Source organism: Apodemus sylvaticus, chromosome 7 (genome assembly GCF_947179515.1).
Source record: "Apodemus sylvaticus chromosome 7, mApoSyl1.1, whole genome shotgun sequence".
NCBI classification, from domain to species: domain Eukaryota; kingdom Metazoa; phylum Chordata; class Mammalia; order Rodentia; family Muridae; genus Apodemus; species Apodemus sylvaticus.
The window spans coordinates 89,690,003-89,713,704 of record NC_067478.1 but is presented as its reverse complement, the minus strand read 5'-3'; the positions used below and the strand labels follow the sequence as shown (position 1 = coordinate 89,713,704).

At 38.3% G+C, this 23,702-nt stretch overlaps 1 protein-coding gene across 1 annotated transcript; it reads left to right on the top strand.

Moving 5' to 3' along the window:
* Window positions 1-4,345: 4,345 nt before the first annotated feature.
* LOC127689964 (putative olfactory receptor 10D4) lies at window positions 4,346-5,293 on the top strand. Its single transcript, XM_052189538.1, has one exon. It carries the CDS (start codon window positions 4,349-4,351, stop codon window positions 5,291-5,293), a length of 945 nt encoding a protein of 314 aa, XP_052045498.1. The 5' UTR covers window positions 4,346-4,348.
* Window positions 5,294-23,702: the final 18,409 nt, after the last annotated feature.

The window sequence follows — 23,702 nt, the reverse complement described above, 5'->3', positions numbered from 1 at the left end:
AGAAGACCACACCAAAGTGTAGATGCTACAGTCCTACTCAGAAGGGGGAAGAAAATAATCTCTGGAAGTAGAGGGAGAGGGGGATCTGATAGGGAGAGAGAAGCGAGAGGGAAAAGAGTGGTCAGTTCAGATATGGTAGGAGAAGGGGGAGAAATACAGAGGGTCAGGAATTTGAAAGGAGGTATGTAGCAGTGGAAGGGGGACTGGGCATAGCCACTAGGAAGTTCCAGATGCCAGGGATCCAAGAGGTTGCCAGGACCCAACAGGGAGGTCATTAGTTAAAATACCCAACATTGAGTAGAAAGAACCTGTAGAGACCTAGTTAAGGGATGGTACCACCCACCCATCTCAAAAATATTAACCCAGAATTCCTCCTGTCAAAAGGAATTTAGGGACATAATGGAGCAGAGACCGAAGGAAAGGCCATCCAGAGACTGCCCCATCTAGGGATCCATCCCATCTACAGACACTAAACCCAGACACTATGATGCCAAAAAGTGTTTGCTGACAGGAGCATGGTAGAGCTGTGCCCTGAAAGACTCTGCCAGAGCCTGACCAATACAGATGAGGATGAACACAGCCAAACAACAGACTGAAAGAGGGGACCCCAATGGAGGAGTTAGGGCAAGGACTGAGGGAGCTGAAGGAGTTTGCAACCCCACAAGAAGAACATCATCAACCAACCCTACCACCCAAAGCCCCCAGGGACTAAACCACCAAAGAGTACATATAAGGGGAACCCATGGATCCAGCTGGCTATGTAGCAGGGAATTGCCTTAGCAGGCATCACTGGGAGGGAGTCCCTTGGTCTTGTGGAAGCTTAATGTCACAGGGTAGAGGAATACTAGAGAACTAAGACAGGAGTGGGTGAGCAGATGGAGGAGCACCCTCCTAGAGGCAGGGGTGAGAGGGAGGGGAAAGGAGCTTTGAGGAGGGGAAACTGGAAGAAAAATAACATTTGAAATATCAAAAAATAAAATAACCAATAAAACATAAGAAAGAAATATTCAAAAATGTGCTTCCTTTATAATTATATCCAAATCCTGAAAATTTGTTATAGCAATGAAAAATGGACAAAGACATCATTTAAATTATGACTAATCTCATATTTTGACACCATGTCTCACCATGTTTCCCAGGCTGAACTTCAATATCATCTGTTACTCAGGCAAGCCTAAATTTGTGATCCTACTCTCTAAGATTCCTCAGAAACTGAAAATAGAGGCTCTGACTTTCAGCCTCTGCTATTAAATTCTTTGAGCATCAACTTCATTAGTCATTAGGGAAATGCAAATCAAAACAACCCTGAGATTTCATCTTACACCAGTCAGAATGGCTAAGATTAAAAATTCGGGAGACAACAGGTGTTGGAGAGGGTGCGGAGAAAGAGGAACACTCCTCCACTGCTGGTGGGGTTGAAAATTGGTACAACCACTATGGAAATCAGTCTGGCGGTTCCTCCGAAAACTGGGCACCTCACTTCCAGAAGATCCTGCTATACCACTCCTGGGCATATACCCAGAGGATTCCCCAAAATGTAATAAGGATACATGCTCTACTATGTTTATAGCAGCCCTATTTATAATTGCCAGATGCTGGAAAGAACCAAGATATCCCTCAACAGAAGAGTGGATGCAAAAAATGTGGTATATCTACACAATGGAGTACTATTCAGCCATTAGAAACAATGAATTCATGAAATTCTTAGGCAAATGGATGGAGCTAGAGAACATCATACTAAGTGAGGTAACCCTGACTCAAAAGGTGAATCATGGTATTCACTCACTAATAAGTGGATATTAACCTAGAAAACTGGAATACCCAAAACATAATCTACACATCAAATGAGGGACAAGAAGAAAGGAAGAGTGGCCCCTTGTTCTGGAAAGACTCAGTGAAACAGTATTCAGCAAAACCAGAACGGGGAAGTGGGCAGGGGTGGGTGGGAGGACAGGGGGAGAGAAGGGGGCTTACGGGTCTTTTGGGGAGTGGGGGGCTAGAAAAGGGGAAATCATTTGAAATGTAAATAAAAAATATATCGAATAAAAAAAATTCTTTGAGCATGTTGAGCTCCTTCCCATCATGCACAGCGCCCATGCCAATGAATCTGCTGGGAAACTGCTTTGACTTTCCCCACCAGGTCTGCTGATTGACTCTACAGATCCCAGCTAAAAAAACATTTTCTGAGACAGCACTGCCTTCAGAGAACCCTACCTCAGCACATAGGTCAGTGTGTGACAAATAGAATTTTAGAATTATCAGATTTTATAAACTTTAGTGGCAGGTTAAGTATCTAAAAGGTATACTTAAGGTTTCAAGTGAACATTTTTGAACAACTTAGTCCATAAAAGTTTTCACAAAAGATAGTCAAATACCCCCTCACACAAACACACAACACAATTAAACTAATGAGTTAATGAGAAGTTTTCTCAGTAGGACTCCATTCTCTTGGGACGAACATCCAAAGGAAGATCATGATTTAAATCCCTGGTGTTGTGGCTTATTGCAGTTCCTGGAACCACACAGGAAAGTGCTCCCAGGGACATGAAACACACAGAGATGTGTGGCATCCTACTAGGAAGTGATTCAAAGCAACAGAGATTCTCAATTCCAACTTACAGACTGAAGGAAGGTGAGCACTTCCCTTCTGCTGCAGGTAGGAAGGAAGACAGCACTCAACAGTGCCATCATCTCAGGTTTTCTGTGGCTCAGAAAGTAGCCAGATGTGTCCTTTACCTTTGTCTTAGTGCTGTATCTCTCAATCACTATAGTCATATTGTGGCGTGAGGGTGCAGAGTTTTAGACAATAGATTCTATGAACTAATCTATAATTTAAGGATTGCACTGGCTGGAAACTGAAAAACACATGAAAATATATAAGAAAATTTCAAACTATGAAAACTATTAAGGAGTATTTTTCATGTCTACCTTTTCTCTTTAACTCAAATATGATTCCAGAATTAAATTTTGTAGCCTGGGGTAGAGGCAATGGCTTGTTTGTTCCATATGGAAAGCTAAGGTCTTTCTTTAGGTAGCTTTTCATTGTTCTTTATGCCCAAGGAAATAATCTAGAAAATCAATATGTCTGCTAAATTATTGATTTCAATAATCATGAATAGAGTTAAAGGAAGGAGCATTTGATGATACATTCTTAAGTTTACAGATGAGCCTAAGGAATTGGATGTAACCTTTCTTTGTTAAAGGAAATAAAGCTCAACACCTTTAAAAATCTGCGTGATTTTATTATTTAAAGACTGACCTGTATAATTTGTTTCTTACATACAGTTGGTTAATAAAGTGCTTTTGAAGTTGTCTTTTCAACTTCTACATATCCTTAGTTTACCTCTTGTGACATGTGTGATATGTATCCTTTTAAAAACTTAACACAATATAGAGAGTTTGGGTATCTCTATATGTTTGTGTGTGTGTGTTTGTATGTTTAGCTTTGTGTTCACATGTGTACATGTGAGATGTATGTCATGTGTGTCAGAGAGAACAAAGAGATAATCACAGTAGGCACCGCACTGCTATCATGCAAGAAGTGCCTACAGAGCTGTCAGTCACTATGTTACTTTCAACTTTCCTCCATACAAGCCTCAGGGTAATCCCATGTACAATCATAAATGCCCATTTTTCCAAAGAGAAGAGAGCACACATGCATGATACAAAGTAACAAAAATTTAATGTATTCATTTAACCTTCAGTTTCAGTGAGGTTCATACTTGGAGAATAAAATTCTGAGATATATCCATTGCTGTTGTAATTTTGTTCTTAGTATTGTGAGCTCTGCTTCTCATTACCCTCAATGATATAATATGGATGCCAATGAGTCTGAAAGGATATTTTTTTCATTAATTCAATTGGTTCTAAGATACTTTCACATGTATATGTGCTGCATTCTGAATATGCTCATGCACATACCCTGGATTATCTTATCCCTATCCCATACCTGCTTCCACACTAATCACTACAAGTTCATGGCTGGTGTCTTCTTGTTCACTTTAGAATCACAATGAAACACCTGGATTGATGAAATGGGATCATTTGTATAAAGAGTGGAAGAGAAGACATTAGCCTGGGAAGCTACCTTCTGGGTGAGGTTGTGAAAGACATCACTTGCAATTGTCCTGAAAATTAACTTCTCAGGGAGATTTTTAAGGAGCATCATCTTAAATTAAAAGTCTAACTGAAGAAAAATATCCCATCACTAGGAAGACAATCTATAGGTAAATATCAATATCCTTTTCCTGTCCACCTCTGTGATTTAAACTCCTCTAATACACACACATAACCAATGTCATGAAGAATTTCTTTCCACAGACTCCCAGGAGCTGTTTCATCCATAAATATGACAAACTACACTATGGTAACAGAATTCACCTTACTTGGCATCCCTGAGACAGAGGGCTTGGAGACTGTCCTACTATTCCTGTTCTCAACATTGTATGCCTGTGCCCTGCTGGGAAACTTGCTCCTTCTTACTGCAGTCACTTCCTCCCCACGACTCCATACACCCATGTACTTTTTCTTGAGCAACCTCTCCATCTATGACATGGGCTTCTGTTCCACTACAGCTCCCAAGATGTTGTCATATCTCTCGGGACGGGGTGGAGGGATATCTTTCCAGGGATGTGTTGTACAACACTTCTTCTATCATTTTATTGGTTGCATATTGTGCTTCCTGTACACAGTGATGGCCTATGACCGCTTTGTTGCCATCTGCTTCCCTTTGAGATACACAATCATCATGAACCACAGAGTGTGCTGTATCTTGGCCACAGGGACATGGATGAGTGGCTGTGTACATGCCACTATCCTAACTTCCCTCACTTTCCAGCTGACCTACTGTGGCCCCAGCAAAGTGGGTTATTACTTCTGTGACATGCCTGCAGTGTTACTGCTAGCCTGTGAAGATTCCTCTCTGGCACAGAGGGTAGGCTTTACAAATGTTGGTCTTTTATCTCTCATTTGTTTCTTTCTCATTGTTGTGTCTTACACTCGAATTGGGATCTCCATCTCAAAAATACGCTCAACAGAAGGCAGGAAGAGAGCGTTCTCCACCTGCAGTGCCCACCTCACAGCCATCATGTGTGTCTATGGACCAGTTGTCATCATCTACCTGCAGCCCAACCCCAGCCCATTGCTTAGTGCAATTATTCAGATTTTCAACAATCTTGTGACACCCACCATCAACCCATTGATCTACAGCCTGAGGAACCAGGATGTGAAAGCAGCCCTGAGGCATGTATTTCTTAAGAGATGTCTCAGCCTGGAATTAAATGAAAGCATCTAAATAGTTGCTTAACAAAGTATAAATTACACTTTATAAGAACAGATTTACATCTGCAACTTCTTTCATAGGACCAATGACATTTCTTACTTCATGAGCATATTATAATAAAATGCACATTACATCAATTTACCACTTGATTTACTCTTTGAAATACATATTTGATTCATATTTCCCTATATTTTGTAATGAAAAATAAACGATAAAATCTCTTAGTGCTGCCGTGTTCATTTTCACTCTGTCTGGATTCTCTCCAAGCACCATGATTCCTCAAGTATTTCCTTGTCATCTGACTCTACAAAGAGTCTAAGAAAAACATTTGTTCTCTTGAATAGACTGTCTCAAAATTCTTCATTCAAAAATGGAGCTGTATAAGGATTTGAAAATATTTGAAGGAAAACCCCAGACTCATATAGCATGCAGATACAGGGCATTTATTCTGCAGAAACAACCAGCATACAGATAACAACCATTCTTCCAAATGGCCACCAAAGACAAAGGCACGCAGGCCTAATAGTGAACTAGGGTAACTCTCTAGAAAGACTAGGTAATCTCTAATGTTATTGGTAGGGGACAAAGTGATGACATTAGTATAACTTTGATTGGCTATTACATTAGTTCTTCTATTTTTAAAGAGTGTGTTAGGAAATCTAAAATTTCATCGGTGGGTGTTGGGGAGATCAAGGGGGTCAGATTCTGATTGGCTTGTGCCAGGTGGTCACTGGTCTGTATTCTTGTCCTGACCATTTAATCACAGGATAAGATAGGGCTGTCCAGCACAGAAGGCCCATCTGGTTTCTTCCCATTCTTGTGATTATCTCTATAGGCTGTTCTATGGGAGCTGGTTTTACGACCTTATTCCTGGAATTTATAATCTGTTCTTGGAGCTGGTGACTTATGGCCTAGTTCCTTGGACTGTTGGTTTTCATTTTTAAATCAGGCCTGGTACTTAAATGGAGACAAATGGATAAGGGAAGTAAGATCTGTGGTAAGTTCCAGATTTCTTCAAGAAACTCAGAAATCCAAACTCATATAAGTTATATTTAAGGGAAGCATTTCAAATCATATAACTTTGCAAGATTTCAACTTGGTTTTGTGCACAACTTCTGTGATTAGCTATGTCTGGATTTTTGTTTGTTTGTGTACATGTGTGTGTTTATGTATGTTGTAATTTTATTCCTGAAAAGCACAAATCTGGATTATCTATTACTAAAAATACACTTGGGTTTCATAAAATTTTCTCAAATCAAAAAGCCAAATAAATTGAAAATATTTATCTATTTAAGAACATGATGATTAGTTTAGGTATAAGGATCTAAATCAGGTAGCTGTAAATTTCCATGAAAAAATGTGTGTATATCTTCTTTTTTAGAGTATCCCCTATAACTCATTTACTATTTTTATCTCTATACTGCAAAACGCCAGAAAAATGAAATGGATAAATTTTATTTATATAACCAAGTTAAATTTTTAAAGAATTTATTCTTCCTATTGTACTGGTTTTAGTTTTTGCTTAGTGTTTTTTTTTTTAATATCTAGTAGTGATATGTTTTGTAATGCAGGGACTTGATTGGTGGGAGGGGGTGCCTTAGTGGGATCATACTGAGGTATCCCCCCTAAGACCAGCCATAAGACGGGTCTAGTATAAAATGAAGTTTATTTGAGGCAACAAAAGGGAGTGTCAAGGGTATAGAGGTAGCAAAAGAGAGGAGACAGATAAAGACAGAGGGAGGGAGGGAGAGAGAGAGAGAGAGAGAGAGAGAGAGAGAGAGAGAGAGAGAGAGAGAGAGAAGAGGGAGAAAGAAAGAGGCCATCCAGGAACACCTAGATGGACGGGGAAGAGGACCAAGTCGGGGAAGGTAGAGGAGATGCCAGAGAAAGAGAGGCTAGAGAGAGGAGGAGAGAGAGGAAGAGAGAAAGAGGGAGAGAGGGAGGAAGAGAGAGAGAGAGAGGGAGACAGACAGACAGACAGACAGAGACAGAGAGAAATAGAGAGACAAAGAAATAGAGAGACAGAGACAGAGAAAGGAATTGGTCAAGTCTTAGGGGAGTTGTCTGTTTCCTTGCTTTCCAGAGTCTGTAGGACAATCTGTGGATAGGAAGGCACAAGCCCAGTAGAAGTGTCTGTGAGAATAAACTGGTGTATTTCTGGGTTACTTCTCTGGAGCTGTCCTGGATGTCATATATATATGGCAGAAAATAAAGTAAAATAAGTTTGAGAGAAAAACTTTTTCATAGGCGTGCATTTAAAACACTTAGGTCATGGTGGTTGAGGTGAGGAGAGTATCAAAACCAGGGAACAGGAGGAAATAGGCAACAAGTGGGAACTTAGGCTATTGATTGATTTTGATTGACAGGGTTACTTATCCAGATGGAATCTATTTGGTCCATAAGAAGTAGTTCTGTGTGAGCTTTTTTGGAGCTTATAAGTTTACAAAAGAGATAAATTTGTTAACAGAATGAAGTCTTTAAGGTGAGCTTAGGGAAAATAAAACTCTTTCATGGAGCAGAAGGTGAAAGAAGGGCTTCTTCCCTTTGTCTAGAAGACTGAATGTATACTAATTTAGCATAATGAGAAACATTTTTAAGTTTATATTTAAAAGATAATCAAAGCAAATTCAAAATATTTGACTATGATAGTTGATAGCATAGATTTAGCATGAGACGTATTTAGAGTGAGAAACACTTTAAGTCTATAATTAAGAGACAACCAAAGGAAACTTAAATTTGTAACTTGTGACTATAAAAGTGGATTATATAGTGGAATGTTTTATTAAGATTATCCTAATTTATCAGAATGCCATTGGTTAATGTTAGGGTTTTGAACCCTTGAAGTCTCAATATGACAGTAGCATAACAAAGGGAAGAAATATGAAGCAATTCAAATTTTAAATCACTTTTTATTACCATTTAAGTTTGTATGTCCTCAAACCTTTATATCTTATAATTACCAACCTTAAGGCACCTTTCTAGACCCTCATTTATATCTTTATAACTTAAGTCTTTCAGTTAACTACTTACCATGAAACATAGGGTTAACCACTGGGAAGCAGTCACAGCAAACTGAGGTTTCTTTGAGATAAGGAAGTAATAGAAGGTTATATCTGTGAAAATTTGTTTTTGAACTTGTGTATCTTTTTTTTTGTAGAGCCTGTGAACAAAGGAAACCTGTTTGACTTTTTGATAAGAGATCCGGTCATCTTAGCTCATTAACAAATTGACTAATGAGTTCATATGTTGGTACGTTACTATGGGATAAGGAGCTAGTTGTCTGTTTTCTAGCTGTCAAGTTGCTGTTAGTTTGGTTGTCAATGTAACTAGAAATCTGGGAAGAATAAAGTATAATCTCTCTCTCTCTCTCTCTCTCTCTCTCTCTCTCTCTCTCTCTCTCTCTCTGTGTGTGTGTGTGTGTGTGTGTGTGTGTGTGTGTGTTGTCCTCCTCCTGCAGAGAAGAAACATGAAAGAAACTACTCACCTTGTCTTAGGAAATATGAGACATTTAATTCTCTGGGTGTCCTCTGTTTGTCTACAGTTTAGGCTGAGTCCTGGCAGCAAGCAAGGCAATGGAACAGTCTTTCTCAGTGATTATTGTATCAAATCCATGTAGAGTCTTTTGTCACTGTTCCCATACTTCTAGGAGACTTAGGGATGGGGAACTGTTTGGATTTTGGAACATTTAACATTATTTTTAGCAGATCTCTGACAAGGTTGAGAGCTAGTATCTATTAAACATATCTGACTCTGGCAATTTGTGTCTGTTTGTAAGTATTTGTTTTATATTGTTTCTAGCAAACATAGAGAGTATATTGGAAATGACAGTAGTAAAAATAAGGCTGAACATATCTTTACGGAAGTGGCCTTTAGCATTTTAATGTGGTAAATCTTTAAAATAATATTAAAATTACTATTTACCAAGGCAGCATAGAAACAATACAAAAACATTATTATAATTGAAAAGTATCTTTGGATCAGGTTGTTTTTAAGCAAGGTGGTACTGAAACTGGGACTTTGCAACAAAGTCATGTGACTGCCCTCAGCCAAAATGGCACTGAAAATGGCATGTGGTAGGAAGTCACATGTTATATCCTAAAATGCAAAGGCTTTTATTTACAGAAGTGTAGCTATGCATCAGCAAAGAGACAAATAGTTAGACGTATAAGGAGACAAATATACGTTTTGCCTTGCAGGCAGGCAGAGTGTTACATGCATGTAAGGAGATCTTTCTCTGTCGAGGTATGGAGCCTTTGCTGCCATGAGAGTCCCTAGAGGTTCAGTGGGTCTGGGGCATCATCCCTGAGGTACCATTCATATGATGGGTCTAGTATACAATAAAGTTTATTTGGGGCATGAGGGGTTGTGAAGGGAGTAGAGGCAGAGACAGAGAGGAAACAGAGAAAGACAGAGAGAAAGAGAGGGGAGAAAAAATGGAAGGGGCCATCCAAGAACAGCCAGGTGGGTGGGGAAAACCTGGCTGTAGCCAGGTGACTGTAGGGGTAGAGTCCAGCCAGAATAATGTCCACAGGTTTATGTCCAACATGGGGAGAGAGATAGGGGAAGAGGTCAAAGTGGGTAGGGAGAAGACAGAGAAAGAGAGGCCAAAGAGTCCTTTTATAGAAAGCTAGATTTATACCTGGCTGTTGCTAGGTAATCATTGGGCAGACTAGAAGAAATGCTTCAGATAGATTCAGGGGTGTTCTTCCATGGTGTAATTGTTCCTATTTTGAAAGAAGAAAAGGAAAAGTTATGGAAAAGAAAGAAGGAAGTACAAGGCTGTGTTGCAAAAAAAATATTGCATAATGGAATGGTGTGTGTGTGTGTTTGTGTGGTGTGCTGGTCTTGTGCAGGTCAAGTTAGTTGCTGTGCATTTATGATTACAGAGGCAATATTGTACCCAGAAGACAGAATTTTATAGGTTTCTCCCATATCTTATGGCTATAATCACTCTCTATTCTTTCTCTTATGTTTTTAGGGCCTTGGAGGGCATAATATAAACTTATTTAATTCTGAAAACCCAAATATCCACTTACTTAGCGTCAGTACTTTGAAAATGTATGCTTGTGCTTTAAGATTTGTTTACTTCAAAGAGATGTGTACAAGCTTTATACAGATAAGATACTGTGAATCTATGAATGGTATGTTACATTTAACTATCTTTTCCAAATATAAGTCTTCAGAGGATATCCAAAATAAGTGTGTGTGTGCGCACGCGCGTGTGCAATCAAGAGAGATAGACAAATGAGAGAGAGAGAGAGAGAGAGAGAGAGAGAGAGAGAGAGAGAGAGAGAGAGAGAGAAAGTATGACACAGTAATCAGAGAAAGACTTGCTCTTAATTCTTTCCTTCTTCCATGTATGCCCAGGTTATCATTCGTAGGTTATCACACAAATAACCAGAAAGCTGGAAGTGTGCCTCCTATTCTTTAAGCATGTACACAATGCTTTAAGCATGTGCACATGCTGCTAAGTTGGTTCCATCTCTTTTATGAGACTAGATAATTGAGCTTTATTCATAATTCATAAACCAATGAAACAAACTTCCAAGGGAATGGAAGTTAATAGTTGACATATATATTAGATACTGAATAATTTAAAACCATTACTGAACCTGTATTCTGTAGTTAGCATTTGTGTTTAGCAAACATAAATGCTATAAAATTAACATGAGTACTTAACAAAGACCTAATAAACCCTATAGTTTTTCCTGCTTATCTGGTTATGATTTGGGGGGAGTTTTGGAGTGTCTGTTGTGTTGGTTTTGGTTTTGGAGGGTTTTTTTGCATAGGATTTTTGTTTGTGTTTGAGAATGAACTTAAAGTTGGGTGGATAGAGAAAAGAGAGCATCTGAAAGGACCTGGTAAAAGGAAAGAATGTGATCAAAATATATGCAAATTTAAAAATAGTTTAACTAATACAATGGAAAACAAAACAAATGTACACCAAAAGGAATAAAGGACACTTAGGAACACCCAGATACTATGATGTCAGGTTTAAATGTCTGACTAATTCCAAAACAAGGAAAAGGAGAATATTTTGACTTCTCTTTCTATGAGAGAGTAAAGTATCTATTTTTTGTTTTTTTCCTGGGTATGGCAACCACCTGAACCTACTGAACCTCTCTCTTAGTATTTAATTGAACAATTTAGCTATAAACTCAAATTTATGTTTTCTGTGCCTCAGAAAACCATGCAACCTGATGTGCATCCTGTCAGAGCAGACAGTGCCATCCCCATCTCCTCCTGTGAACTAAGCCCAAACCATGACGTTTCTCAAAGGTTTCTTGCAGTAGTATTGTTATTATTTGAATCTTGACATTATTAAATGTGTGGAAATCTTTTGTGTTTGTAATATTTAGGCAGTATATGAATATTATGAAATGCATATTTCTGAAATTCTGGAAGTTGAAATTAGCCTAAGTTTGTATACTGGAATAATAGAATTTGTAAGTAAGAAAAGAGCCTCATTCTGTCTCATAAACAATGAACCCAGAGACAAGCAACAAGAAACCATGATCCAGATAAGACAAGACAACTTCATTTTAAGGTCAAAGTGAGCTTGTAGAGAAAAAAATTTGGGGATTATACATCTTTAAGAAATAACCAGAGAATAATTCATATTTACCTCTTAATTTCATTTTTAAAACATAAAAAATAATATTCAGAATTGATACATTTGCATAGTTTAATGAAATTGGCATGAAATGACATGGTATATATTATAATACTATATTGAGTTTGTAGTTTCTAATACAGTAAATATTATAGCTCAACAAAATTTAATATATTTAATAGATAAGATAATGTTTTGTTGGCTATGAGAGAAAAAATTACTTGATAATCTGTTCATTTTCCATTGTGAAATGGCTTGCTGTCAGACAGCTTGCTGGCTGATTCAGGAAGCTGTCCATGGTTGCCTGGCAACAAATTGCTGTGTTGATTTTAATGCTGATAGAATTGGAGCATCCTCTGAGATGCTGCTGAGAGGAAGCAGGATAAAATATACTTTCGTTTATAAGCAACCTTTAATTTTAACAAGACTAACATTTTTGCTTGTTTTTTAATTTATTTTTTATTCATTTTACATTCTGATCACAGCCCCCTCCTTTCTCTCTTCCTAATCCTGCTCTTAAGAATCCCTTCCTGCATTGCCTCCCCCAAGTCTCAGAGAAGGGAAGCCCACTTTTGTAGCACTCACCCTGGGCCATTTAGTTCCAGCATGACTAGGCACACCCTCTCCCACTGAGATGCAATCAGGTAGTCCAGGTAGGGAGAAAGGGATCCAATGGCAGGAAACGGAGAACAAGAAAGCCTTGATCCACTTGTTAAGGGGCCCACATAAAGACCAAGCTGCACATCTGATACAAATGTGTAAGAGGTCTAGGTCCAGCTTCTATATGCTCCCTGGTTGGTGGTTCAGGCTGTTTTAGCTCCTGTGGTCTCAGGTTAGTTAACTCTGTGGGTTTTCTTGTGGCGTTCTTGACCCCTCCTGTTGTAGTAAATATTTAATCTCAAATTGGATTTTCAACCTCATCTTTGATCATTCAGTTCTCAAATAAAAACATACAACTTTTATATTTACAGTAAGCCTTTAATGTACTAGAGCTGGTCAGTATCTACCCTTTAAGCTGTTATGTTTACTTCCCCACCAGTAACACTGAGTTATAACTATGTTCCATCTAGACAGTTTTTAACTTCAATTGACCAGCCTTCTTAACCGTGTTTTCGTGATCACTTACCTACCCTATGTCTCTCACTCTCTCTCCACCTTTTCTCTCTTCCTCCTCACAGTACCCCACCTCTGACCCCAAAACTGGGAATGCAAAAAACCTGCCTACCTTCTGCCCAGTTAGAGAATGTAGGCATCCTTATTCACCAATCTGGGATACTTGGGGAACAAGACAATATAGTGTTACTTGGGTCTACATGTAGATTTTGTCCCTGAGTGCCAGGAGCCATTCTCACAGAGATCTCAAAACCCCCTCCTCTCAGTCATTTCCAGCCTGCTTTCTCTAGGCTGCCTTTAGAAGGAAATGTACTATTTTAAAGATTAGCCAAGTAAGCTAGATGGTCAGTACATACAGAGCTCACCCCAGTGAGCTCAAACAAACAAAGCTCACCTGTGGTTAGGTTACCATAGCAACTCCTTTCCATTTCACCTCCTCATGATTGAAATATGATGCCAAGTTCCTACTGCATCTGCCAAATCTTCCCTGAGATCCTGAGAGACAATTCTGAAAAACTGTTCCTGAGGAACAGTTCCTAATTTCTCAAAAAGACCCCTGAGATTGTTCCCTGAATACAATGGCTTTCCCCCTTCACCTCTCCCACACTTGCTTGCTTGCCTTTATAACACCTTGTGTGAAAATTAAAGTTTGACAGCTTGTTCGGAATGCTGACTTGCTGTCTGCCTCTTTGTGTTTCTTGCCCCCCCCCCACACACACCTTCTTTTTAGGTAGCTACAGGAACCCTGTTGACTGTCCTGCAGGTTGGGATACTCTGGCACCCAACAGTGAGGTACCTGTGGAGCAACTAAGAAGAGGGAGGCCATAGGAATAAGAAAAAAAGAAAAAAGAAAGAAGGAAAGGACCTTAGAGTGCAGTGCAGCTCCAGGAGTGGATTAGGTCAAGGCATGGTTGACCTGCCTAGAAAAATCTCCACAGCAACATCGCCTCGGAAGGTGAGACCCCATGGGGCAAGAATTTATTCTTGAGTCTGTTTTAAGGCTCAAGACATGAGGGGCTGGGTTAAGAAAAGGAGATCTTAGGTACTTCTTTGAGAGGTACTCAGGGTCTTAAGTATTATGTTGGACAATTTTGTCCCTGGTTCCCAGAGGAAGGAACCATAGATAAGAAAACATGGGCTAGAGTACGTAATTATTTTAGAGATTACTATGCAACTTTTGGTCTGGGGGAAAAAAGTTCTGGTTACTGCCTTTAACTACTGGTCTCTGATTAATGACATTATTCAGAATTCCTCCTGTTTCCAGGATCTAGTTCTCTGAAAAAGTGCTTGTCCAGACACTGTCTCTGTGCTCTCTTATCCCTCCAGCCTCTGATAGATATGGAGGAGGGACATTTAAAACGGTCTCTGTCTATGTCTGCTCTTTTTCCTAATTTCTCAAAAAGACCAAATTCTATCTTTCTCTATAAACTTTGAAATCTAGTCATAATTCAGGTGCTGACACTCTATCACCGGCGAGGAAGCCAACTTGGAGGAGAAAGCTGCCAGCAGGTGAGCCACTAAAGAAACTTCTCTCTGCCAAGGGGTAGAGAGACGTAAGGAGCAAGTAGCCTTCTTAAAGGATGTAGGAGAGTTAGAGAGACAGGTGGTCATTCTAAATTCAGGACTCTTACAAGCCCCTTGACTTTAAAATTTTAGAAAAAATAAAGTCCACAGTCACAGCCTATGGGCGGACTGCACCCTTCACTTTGGCACTTCGAATCTTCCACTGAGTGCTGGCTGACACCTGAGGAATTTATCTAGCTTGCCTGAGCTGAGCTCTCTTGGGGAGAATTTGTTCTTTGGAAGTCAGAGGCAGCTGAAGCAGCCAGAGAAATTGAAAGTAAAAAACGCTCAAGGGTAAAGTGTAAGTCCTGGACTGCAAAGAAACTCTTAGGCTCTCCTCCCCTCCCACCCCTCTCCACGTGGTCATGGCCAGTCTCTACTTCTCTGCACATTCTCCCTGGCTTTCTCTGCCTCCACTACCCCCATTAAATTTCATCCTCCATCCTGAATAAACTTTATTCTATACCATGTCTGTGTGTGTCTGCCTAGGCACCCCCCTTCCCTATACCGCTGTATAACACATTCTCTAAACCTCTCTCTCTCTCTCTCTCTCTCTCTCTCTCTCTCTCTCTCTCTCTCTCTCTCTCTCTCTGAACCCAACAGAGGTTAAAAAAAGCAGGGCGCTGGGGAGTAATTATCAGTGGCTGCCACTGTGCCTCCCCTACCTTCTCTAGCAGAATTCCCAGAAGAAAAAAAAAAGAAAGAGTTAAACCTTAAACAAGAGAGAAAAAAACAGGTTTCAGAAAAGTAGTTTTTCCACCTGCAGGATGTGGTATCACAAAATGGTTAAAAGCTATTTCAAAACTCTCCTGGGAAGGAGAGGAAAGCAGGAGATGTCCTGCTTTCCTTCTGGATCCTACTGGAGATATCCTTAGTTCTGGTTAGGATATTTGGATCTCTTTGGGACATCAAGTTCCCTCTTTGTCTATTATCTGTCTTTGGTGCACCAAAACCTGTCCATATGTGTGTCAAATTATGTTTGCCTATTGTTTCAGTTGTCTGAATGATTGTTGTTTTTATGTTTTATGTTAAAAAGAAAAACAATGGTTAAAAAAATTATCTGCTGGCAGCCTTCCAGTTGCAGTTTACACAGTGGAAGCTGATTTAAGGTGCTTCACATTCTTAATTAAGAGTCAAATACAGCTGGAAAAAAGCTGCTTCTTAAAGGGCTAGCAGTCCTAGGACAAGAGGACAAATGAATACTTCTCCTAAAAAAAAAATTCTACAATGGTAAAGATTGGTTTCAAATTGCTTTATTTCCTTAAAATTACAGCTGAAAAGAAAAACAAAAATTTTGTTTGGTTTAAATTCATGAGATTCGTGTGATCGCTTCATTTTTATTTCTAATTGGTCTTAAAGGTATAAATGTTTTACATGTCTTGACTATAGATTATTAGCTCATAAGTTATTATACACAATTTAAAAGGTATGATGATGGGAACAAAGGTAAATTTAAAACTAATAACTCAGGGTTAGAGCTTTCTTAAGCAACATGTGTTATGACACAACCCAAGAAAGACAAGCCTCTAAGATATTTCTAATTTGGCATAATGGTTTATGTGATTCTTATCCTAGAAGTGAGACTTATAATAAATAAGATTTAAAATAATATCTCTTCAATAAGTTACACTGTCATACATTCAAACTGATAGACAAACTTTGCAATATGAAAGTAATGTGTTTGCAATTAATTTTAAGGAGAAAAGATTGTTTAAAACTGGATTTTGCTTTCAGAAATTGTAGTTATGCTTTGATATTACAGGTTCCTTTTGTTATTTGACCTTCATACGATGGGGTCTGGTTAGAGGCTACTCCATGCAGGACCAGTGGGTGTAGGTCTGGCCTTATCTTGCAGGTCTCACCTGGAGAGTTTCTGGCCAAGAACACCTTTTCAACAGATTCATATAGATGTGGTTCTAAGTTTAAACTTAGATCTGTGAAAGATTAATATGGCTATATAGAAATAATAAAGGCATTAAAATTTGGCCTGCCTCCTATATACAGATTATTATAGATTTAAAGAGTTGTTTTTGCTTTGTGGATCATGGTAATTATAAAAACATTTTCTTCTAACTTAAAAAAATATGCTAACTTTAAAAATCCAATAAAATAATTTCATTAAAAAGTTTTTCTTTAAGAAATGATTTGCTCTTAACAATAGACTTTTAACATTTTTATGTAAATGATTTTCAAAAGGTGTTAAGATAAATTATTTGGGTAAGACACTGCTTTAAGCTTGCCACAAGAGGATTTAAGCATCTGATGTTCTGAAGGTAAATGCAAAATAAATATAAAAAGACATAACTTGGACAAAACTACCGTAAGTATTTGTCAACAAGTTTATGATATATGTTCACTTCTATTCCTTGACAAAGAGAACATTAATGTAAAATCTCTCCAAATAAAGTTTTAACATCCTCCAATAAAGATTTGGTGTGATAATAAAATGTTCTAAGATAAAATCATAAAGATATTTTAAAAGAAGGTTTTAAGAGCCTGATAAAATGTTTGTTCCTAGTTTCAAACAGCAATCAAATTAATTATTATTGATAGTTAATCTATTACATGGCAAGCCTCTTTTGACAAAATTAATAATTGTTATCCTAAAGATAAATTGTTAAAATTTGCTTCCATACATGCTTTTATATTTCTATACATGCATCCTGTAAAAATGCATCTACTGTCGGAGTAAAGCTCATATAATTAGATCACATGCTTATTCTTTTGAGTTTCTCCTTGATTCAGCACAGATAGTTGAATTGGGTGCTGTAGCTGCTATTTTTAATGTTAAAAATCAAACTTTTAATTTATATATATATATATATAATTTATATATATATATATATAAATTAACATTATACATATATAGCTCATGGCTTACAATTGCTTGAAATTGTTTCGTTTATTAATTCTACTAATTATTAAATTTTACCATTATTTATACAAATACAATTCAAAAATTAATTAAAAATATGCATATGACTATTGACAGCTTTTCAAGCCTTCTAGTTACAGCTGTTTTAACAGAAAAACAACAATAAAATGTAATATTAAAATCAGTCATTACATATGTTATTTTCTATGAATGTTCCAAATCAGATTAAGACAAATATTATAACTGACTATTACAGTCAGTCATTTGAGATGTTTTGTTAGCAATTTATTATTAGTCATATTACTCAGTTTCCTTATAACCCTCAAGGACAAAATATTATGGAACAGGCCCATAGAACTTTACAACAATATTTTTATAAATAAAAGAGGGGAGAATCATATCTCTATATACCACAAAAATTGTAAAATTTTAATGCCAGGGAACTCTCTGAGTGTAGAGAAGAGGGCATGTTTGTGTTTTTTCTGCAGGATGCCAAAGGAACATGCTAGCTGCCAGAGTAGGTTAATGCTAAGACAAAGAGTGATGCTGATTATAATCATTAAAAAATGGCCACGGTGCTCCAGTGGGTACGGCCCCACAGAGCTTAGGTTCCAGTCCTGAGGCCTCTGGTGGGAGCCTTCAGATCTCTGCTTTGGGATCCAGAACAGCCCTAGCTACAACACCACATCTCCAGGCCTTGCAAGAGACCAGCTATGCACCTGGGAGGCCAGCTGGGAGGAGTCAGCGTGCTCTGGTGAGTCCAGCCCTGCAGAGCAGAGGATCCAGTCCGGAGGCCTCTGGTGGGAGCCTTTAGGTCTCTGCCTTTAGTTCTGGAACAGCCTGGGCCATAGCACCCTGTCTCCAGGCAGTGTAGGAGGTCAGCTGTGCACTGGAAGCCACCTGGGAAGAGGTAGCTTGGACTGGTGAGTCCAGCATTGACAAGACCAACTAACACCAGTGAGAACTAGATGGCAAAAAGCAAATGCAGGAACGTCACTAACAGAAATAAAGGCAATATGGCAGCATCTGACCCCAATTCTCCATTAATAGCATGTCCTGGATACCCCATCACACCAGTAAAACAAGATTTGGATTTAAAATCACTGATCTTGATGCTGTTACATGAACACATGAAGGACATACTTAAAGAAATTCAGGAGAAAATGGATCAAAAGTTAGAAGCCCTTACAAGGGAAACACAAAAATCATTGAAAGAAATTCAGGAGAATACAAAACCCAATAAGGAGGAAATTTAAAGAAAATCACTTAAAGAAATACAGAAGAACTTTGGTCAACAGGCTGAGTTCATGAAAGAGGAAACACAAAAATCTCTTAAAGAATTACAGGAAAACAAAAACAAGCAAGTGAAGGAGCTAAGCAAAACCATCCAGGATTTAAAATCAGAAGTAGAAACAACTAAGAAAACTCAAAGGGAGACAACTTTGGAGATAGAAAACCTTGGGAAGAAATCAGGGGACAGAGATGCAAATATCAACAACAGAATACAAGAGATAGAAGAACCTCAGATGCCGAAGATACCATAGAAACCATGGACTCAACAGTTAAAAAAAAATGCAAAATGCAAAAAGCTTGTAACCCAAAACATGCAGGAAATCCAGGACACAATGAGAAGACCAAACCTAAGGATTATAGGCATAGATGAGAGTGAAGATTTGCAACTTAAAGGGCCAGCAAATATCTTCAATAAAATTATGGAAGAAAACTTCCCTAACCTAAAGAGAGAGATGCCCATGAATATACAAGAAGCCTACAGAACTCCAAACAGACTGGACCAGAACAGAAATACCTCCCATCACATAATAATCAAAACCCCAAATGTACTAAAGAAAGAAAGATTATTAAAGGCAGTAAGAAAAAAAGGCCAAGTACCATATAAAGGAAGACCTATCAGAATCACACCAGACTTCTCACCTGAGACTATGAAAGCTAGAAGATCCTGGGCAGATCTCATGCAGACTCTAAGAGAACACAAATGCCAGCCAAAACTACTATACCCAGCAAAACTCTCAATCACCATAGATGGAGAAACTAAGATATTCCATGACAAAACCAAATTTGCTCATTATCTTTCCACAAACCCAGCCCTACAAAGGATAATAGGAGAAAAACACCAATACAAGGAGGGAAACTTCACCCTGGAAAAAGCAAGATAATAACCTTCTTTCATCAAACCCAAAAGAAGAAAACCAATCAAATTTAAAAAGTAACATCAACAATGACAGAAAGTAATAATCACTATTCCTTAATATCTCTTAACATCAATGGACTCAATGCCCCAATAAAAAGACATAGACTAACAGACTGGATACATAAACAGGACCCTATATTTTGCTGCATACAGGAATTGCAGCTCAGTGTCAAAGACAAACACTACCTTAGAGTAAAAGGCTGGAAGACAATTTTACAAGCAAATGGTCTCAGGAAACAAGCTGGATCAGTCATTATAATAACAGATAAAATTGACTTTCAACCCAAAGTCATCAAAAGAGACTCTGAGGGACACTTCTTGCTGGTCAAAGGAAAAATACACCAAGATTAACTCTCCAACCTGAACATCTGTGGTCCAAATGCAAGGGCACCCTCATTCATAAAAGAAGCTTTACTGAACATCAAAGCACACATTGCACCTAACACAATAATTGTGGGTGACTTCAACACTGCATTTTCCTCAATGGACCAATTAGGAAAACAGAAACTGAACAGGGACACAGTGAAACTAATTGAAGCTTTGGACCAATTAGATTTAACAGATATATATATATATATATATATATATATATATATATATATATATATATATATATATATAGAATATTTTCTCCTAAAGCAAAAGAATATATGTTTTTCTCAGTACCTCATGGTACCTTCTCCAAAATCGATCATATAATTGGTCAGAGGGCAGACCTCAACAAATATAAGAAGATCAAAATAATCCCATGCCTCCTATCAGATCACTATGGAGTAAAAGTGGTCTTCAATAGCAACAAAAACAACACAAAAACCACAAATACATGGAAACTGAACAGCATTCTACTCAATGATACCTTGGTCAAGGAAGAAAGAAATTAAAGACTTTTTAGAACTTAATGAAAATGAAGACACAACATACCCAAATCTATGGGACACAATGGAAGCAGTGCTAAGTGGAAAACTCATAGCCCTGAGTGCCTCCAAAAAGAAAATGGAGAGAGCATAGACTGCCAGCTTAATGACACACCTGAAAGCCCTGGAACAAAAAGAAGCTATTTCACCCAGGAGGAGTAGAGGCAGGAAACCATCAAACTCAGGATCGAAATCAAGCAAATAGAAACAAAGAGAACCATACAAAGAATCAACAAAACCAGGATCTGGTTCTTTGAGAAAATCAACAAGATAGATAAACCCTTAGCCAGACTAACCAAAGGGCACCGAGACAGTATACAGATTAACAAACTTAGAAATGAAAAGGGAGATATAACAACAGAAACTGAGGAAATTCAAAAAATCATTAGATCCTACTACAAAAGCCTATATTCAACACAACTAGAGAATCTGGAGGAAATCGACAGTTTTCTAGACAGATATCCGACACCAAAACTAAATCAGGATCAAATAGATCATCTAAACAGTCCCATAACACCTGAAGAAATAAAAAGGGACATAGAAGTCTCCCAACCAAACAAAGCACGGGACCAGATGGGTTCAGCGCAGAATTCTATCAGGCCTTCAAAGAAGACCTAACACCAATACTCTTCAAACTATTCCACAAAATAGAAACAGAAGGAACTCTACCTAACTCGTTCTATGAAGTCATAATTACGCTGATACCAAAACCACACAAAGATCCAACAAAGAAAGAGAACTTCAGGCCAATTGCCCTTATGTATATTGATGCAAAAATACTTAATAAAATTCTTGCCAGCCGAATCCAAGAACACATCAAAATGATCATCCACCATGATCAAGTAAGCTTTATCCCAGGGATGCGGGAATGGTTCAATATAAGAAAATCCATCAATGCAATCCACTACATAAATAAACTCAAAGAAAATAACCATATGATTATCTCATTAGAGGCAGAAAAAACATTTGACAAAATTCAGTATCCTTTCATGCTAAAAGTCTTGGAAAGAACAGGAATTCAAGGCCCATACCTAAACATCATTAAAGCAATATACAGCAAACCAGTAGCCAACATCAAGCTAAATGTTGAGAAATTTAAAGCAATCCCACTAAAATCAGGGACTAGACAAGACTGCCATCTCTCTACATATCTTTTCAATATAGTACTTGAATTTCTAGCTAGAGCAATTAGACAACATAAGGAGTCAAGGGGATACAAATTGGAAAGGAAGAAGTCAAATTATCACTATTTGCAGATGACATGATTGTCTACTTAAGTGACCCGAAAACCTCCACCAGAGAACTCCTACAGCTGATAAACAACTTCAGCAAAGTGGCTGGTTATAAAATCAACTCAAGCAAATCAGTTGCCTTCCTATACTCAAAGGATAAGCAGGCTGAGAAAGAAGTTAGGGAAATGATACCCTTCACAATAGCCACAAACGATATAAAGTATCTTGGTGTGACTCTAACCAAACAAGTGAAAGATCTATACGACAAGAACTTCAGGTCTCTGAAGAAGGAAATTGAAGACCTCAGAAAATGGAAAAATCTGCCATGCTTGTGGATTGGCAGGATTAATATAGTTAAAATGGCCATCTTGCCAAAAGCAATCTACAGAATCAACACAATCCCCATCAAAATCCCAACTCAGTTCTTCATAGAGTTAGAAAAAGCAATTCTCAAATTCATCTGGAACAACAAAATACCCAGGATAGCTAAAACTATTCTCAACAACAAAAGAAATTCTGGGGAATCAGTATCCCTGACTTCAAGCAATACTACAGAGCAATAGTTTTAAAAACTGCATGGTATTGGCACAGTGACAGGCAAATGGACCAATGGAATAGAACTGAAGACCCAGAAATGAATCCACACACCTATGGTCACTTAATCTTCCACAAAGGAGCAGAAAACATCCAGTGGAAAAAAGATAGCCTTTTCACCAAATGGTGCTGGTTCAATTGGAGGTTAGCATGCAGAAGAATGTGAATTGTTCCATTCTTATCTCCATGTACTAAACTCCACTCCATGTGGATCAAGGACCTCCATGTAAAGCCAGACACACTGAAATTAATAGAAAAGAAACTGGGGAAGACCCTTGAGGACATGGGCACAGGGGAAAAGTTCCTGAACAGAACACCAATAGCTTATTCTCTAAGATCAAGAATTGACAAATGGGACATCATAAAGTTACAAAGTTTCTGTAAGGCAAAGGACACTGTTAAAAGGAAAAAACAGCAACCAACAAATTGGGAAAGGATATTCACCAACCCTACATCTGATAGAGGGCTAATATCCAATATATACAAAGAACTAAAGAAGTTAGACCCCAGGGAACCAAATAACTCTATTGAAAAATGGGGTTCAGATCTAAACAAAGAATTTTCACCTGAAGAAATTCGGATGGCCAAGAGGCACCTTAAGAAGTGCTCAACATCGGGTGTGGAGAAAGAGGAACACTCCTCCACTGCTGGTGGGGTTGCAAATTGGTACAACCACTCTGGAAATCAGTCTGGCGGTTCCTCAGAAAACTGGGCACCTCACTTCCAGAAGATCCTGCTATACCACTCCTGGGCATATACCCAGAGGATTCCCCACCATGTCATAAGGATACATGCTCTACTATGTTCATAGCAGCCCTATTTATAATTGCCAGATGCTGGAAAGAACCCAGGTATCCCTCAACAGAAGAGTGGATGCAAAAAATGTGGTATATCTACACAATGGAGTACTATTCAGCCATTAGAAACAATGAATTCATGAAATTCTTAGGCAAATGGATGGAGCTAGAGAGCATCATACTAAGTGAGGTAACCCAGACTCAAAAGGTGAATCATGGTATGCACTCACTAATAAGTGGTTATTAACCTAGAAAACTGGGATACCCAAAACATAATCCACACATCAAATGAGGTACAAGAAGAAAGGAGGAGTGGCCCCTGGTTCTGGAAAGACTCAGTGAAACAGTATTCGGCAAAACCAGAACGGGGAAGTAGGAAGGGGTGGGTGGGAGGACAGGGGAAGAGAAGGGGGCTTACGGGACTTTCGGGGAGTGGGGGGCTAGAAAAGGGGAAATCATTTGAAATGTAAATAAATTATATCGAATAAAAAATAAAAAGAAGAATCTAAAA

Coding starts and splice junctions, on each gene's coding strand:
- LOC127689964 (XM_052189538.1), top strand. CDS start 4,349: ATGACAAACTACACTATGGTAACAGAATTCACCTTACTTGGCATCCCT.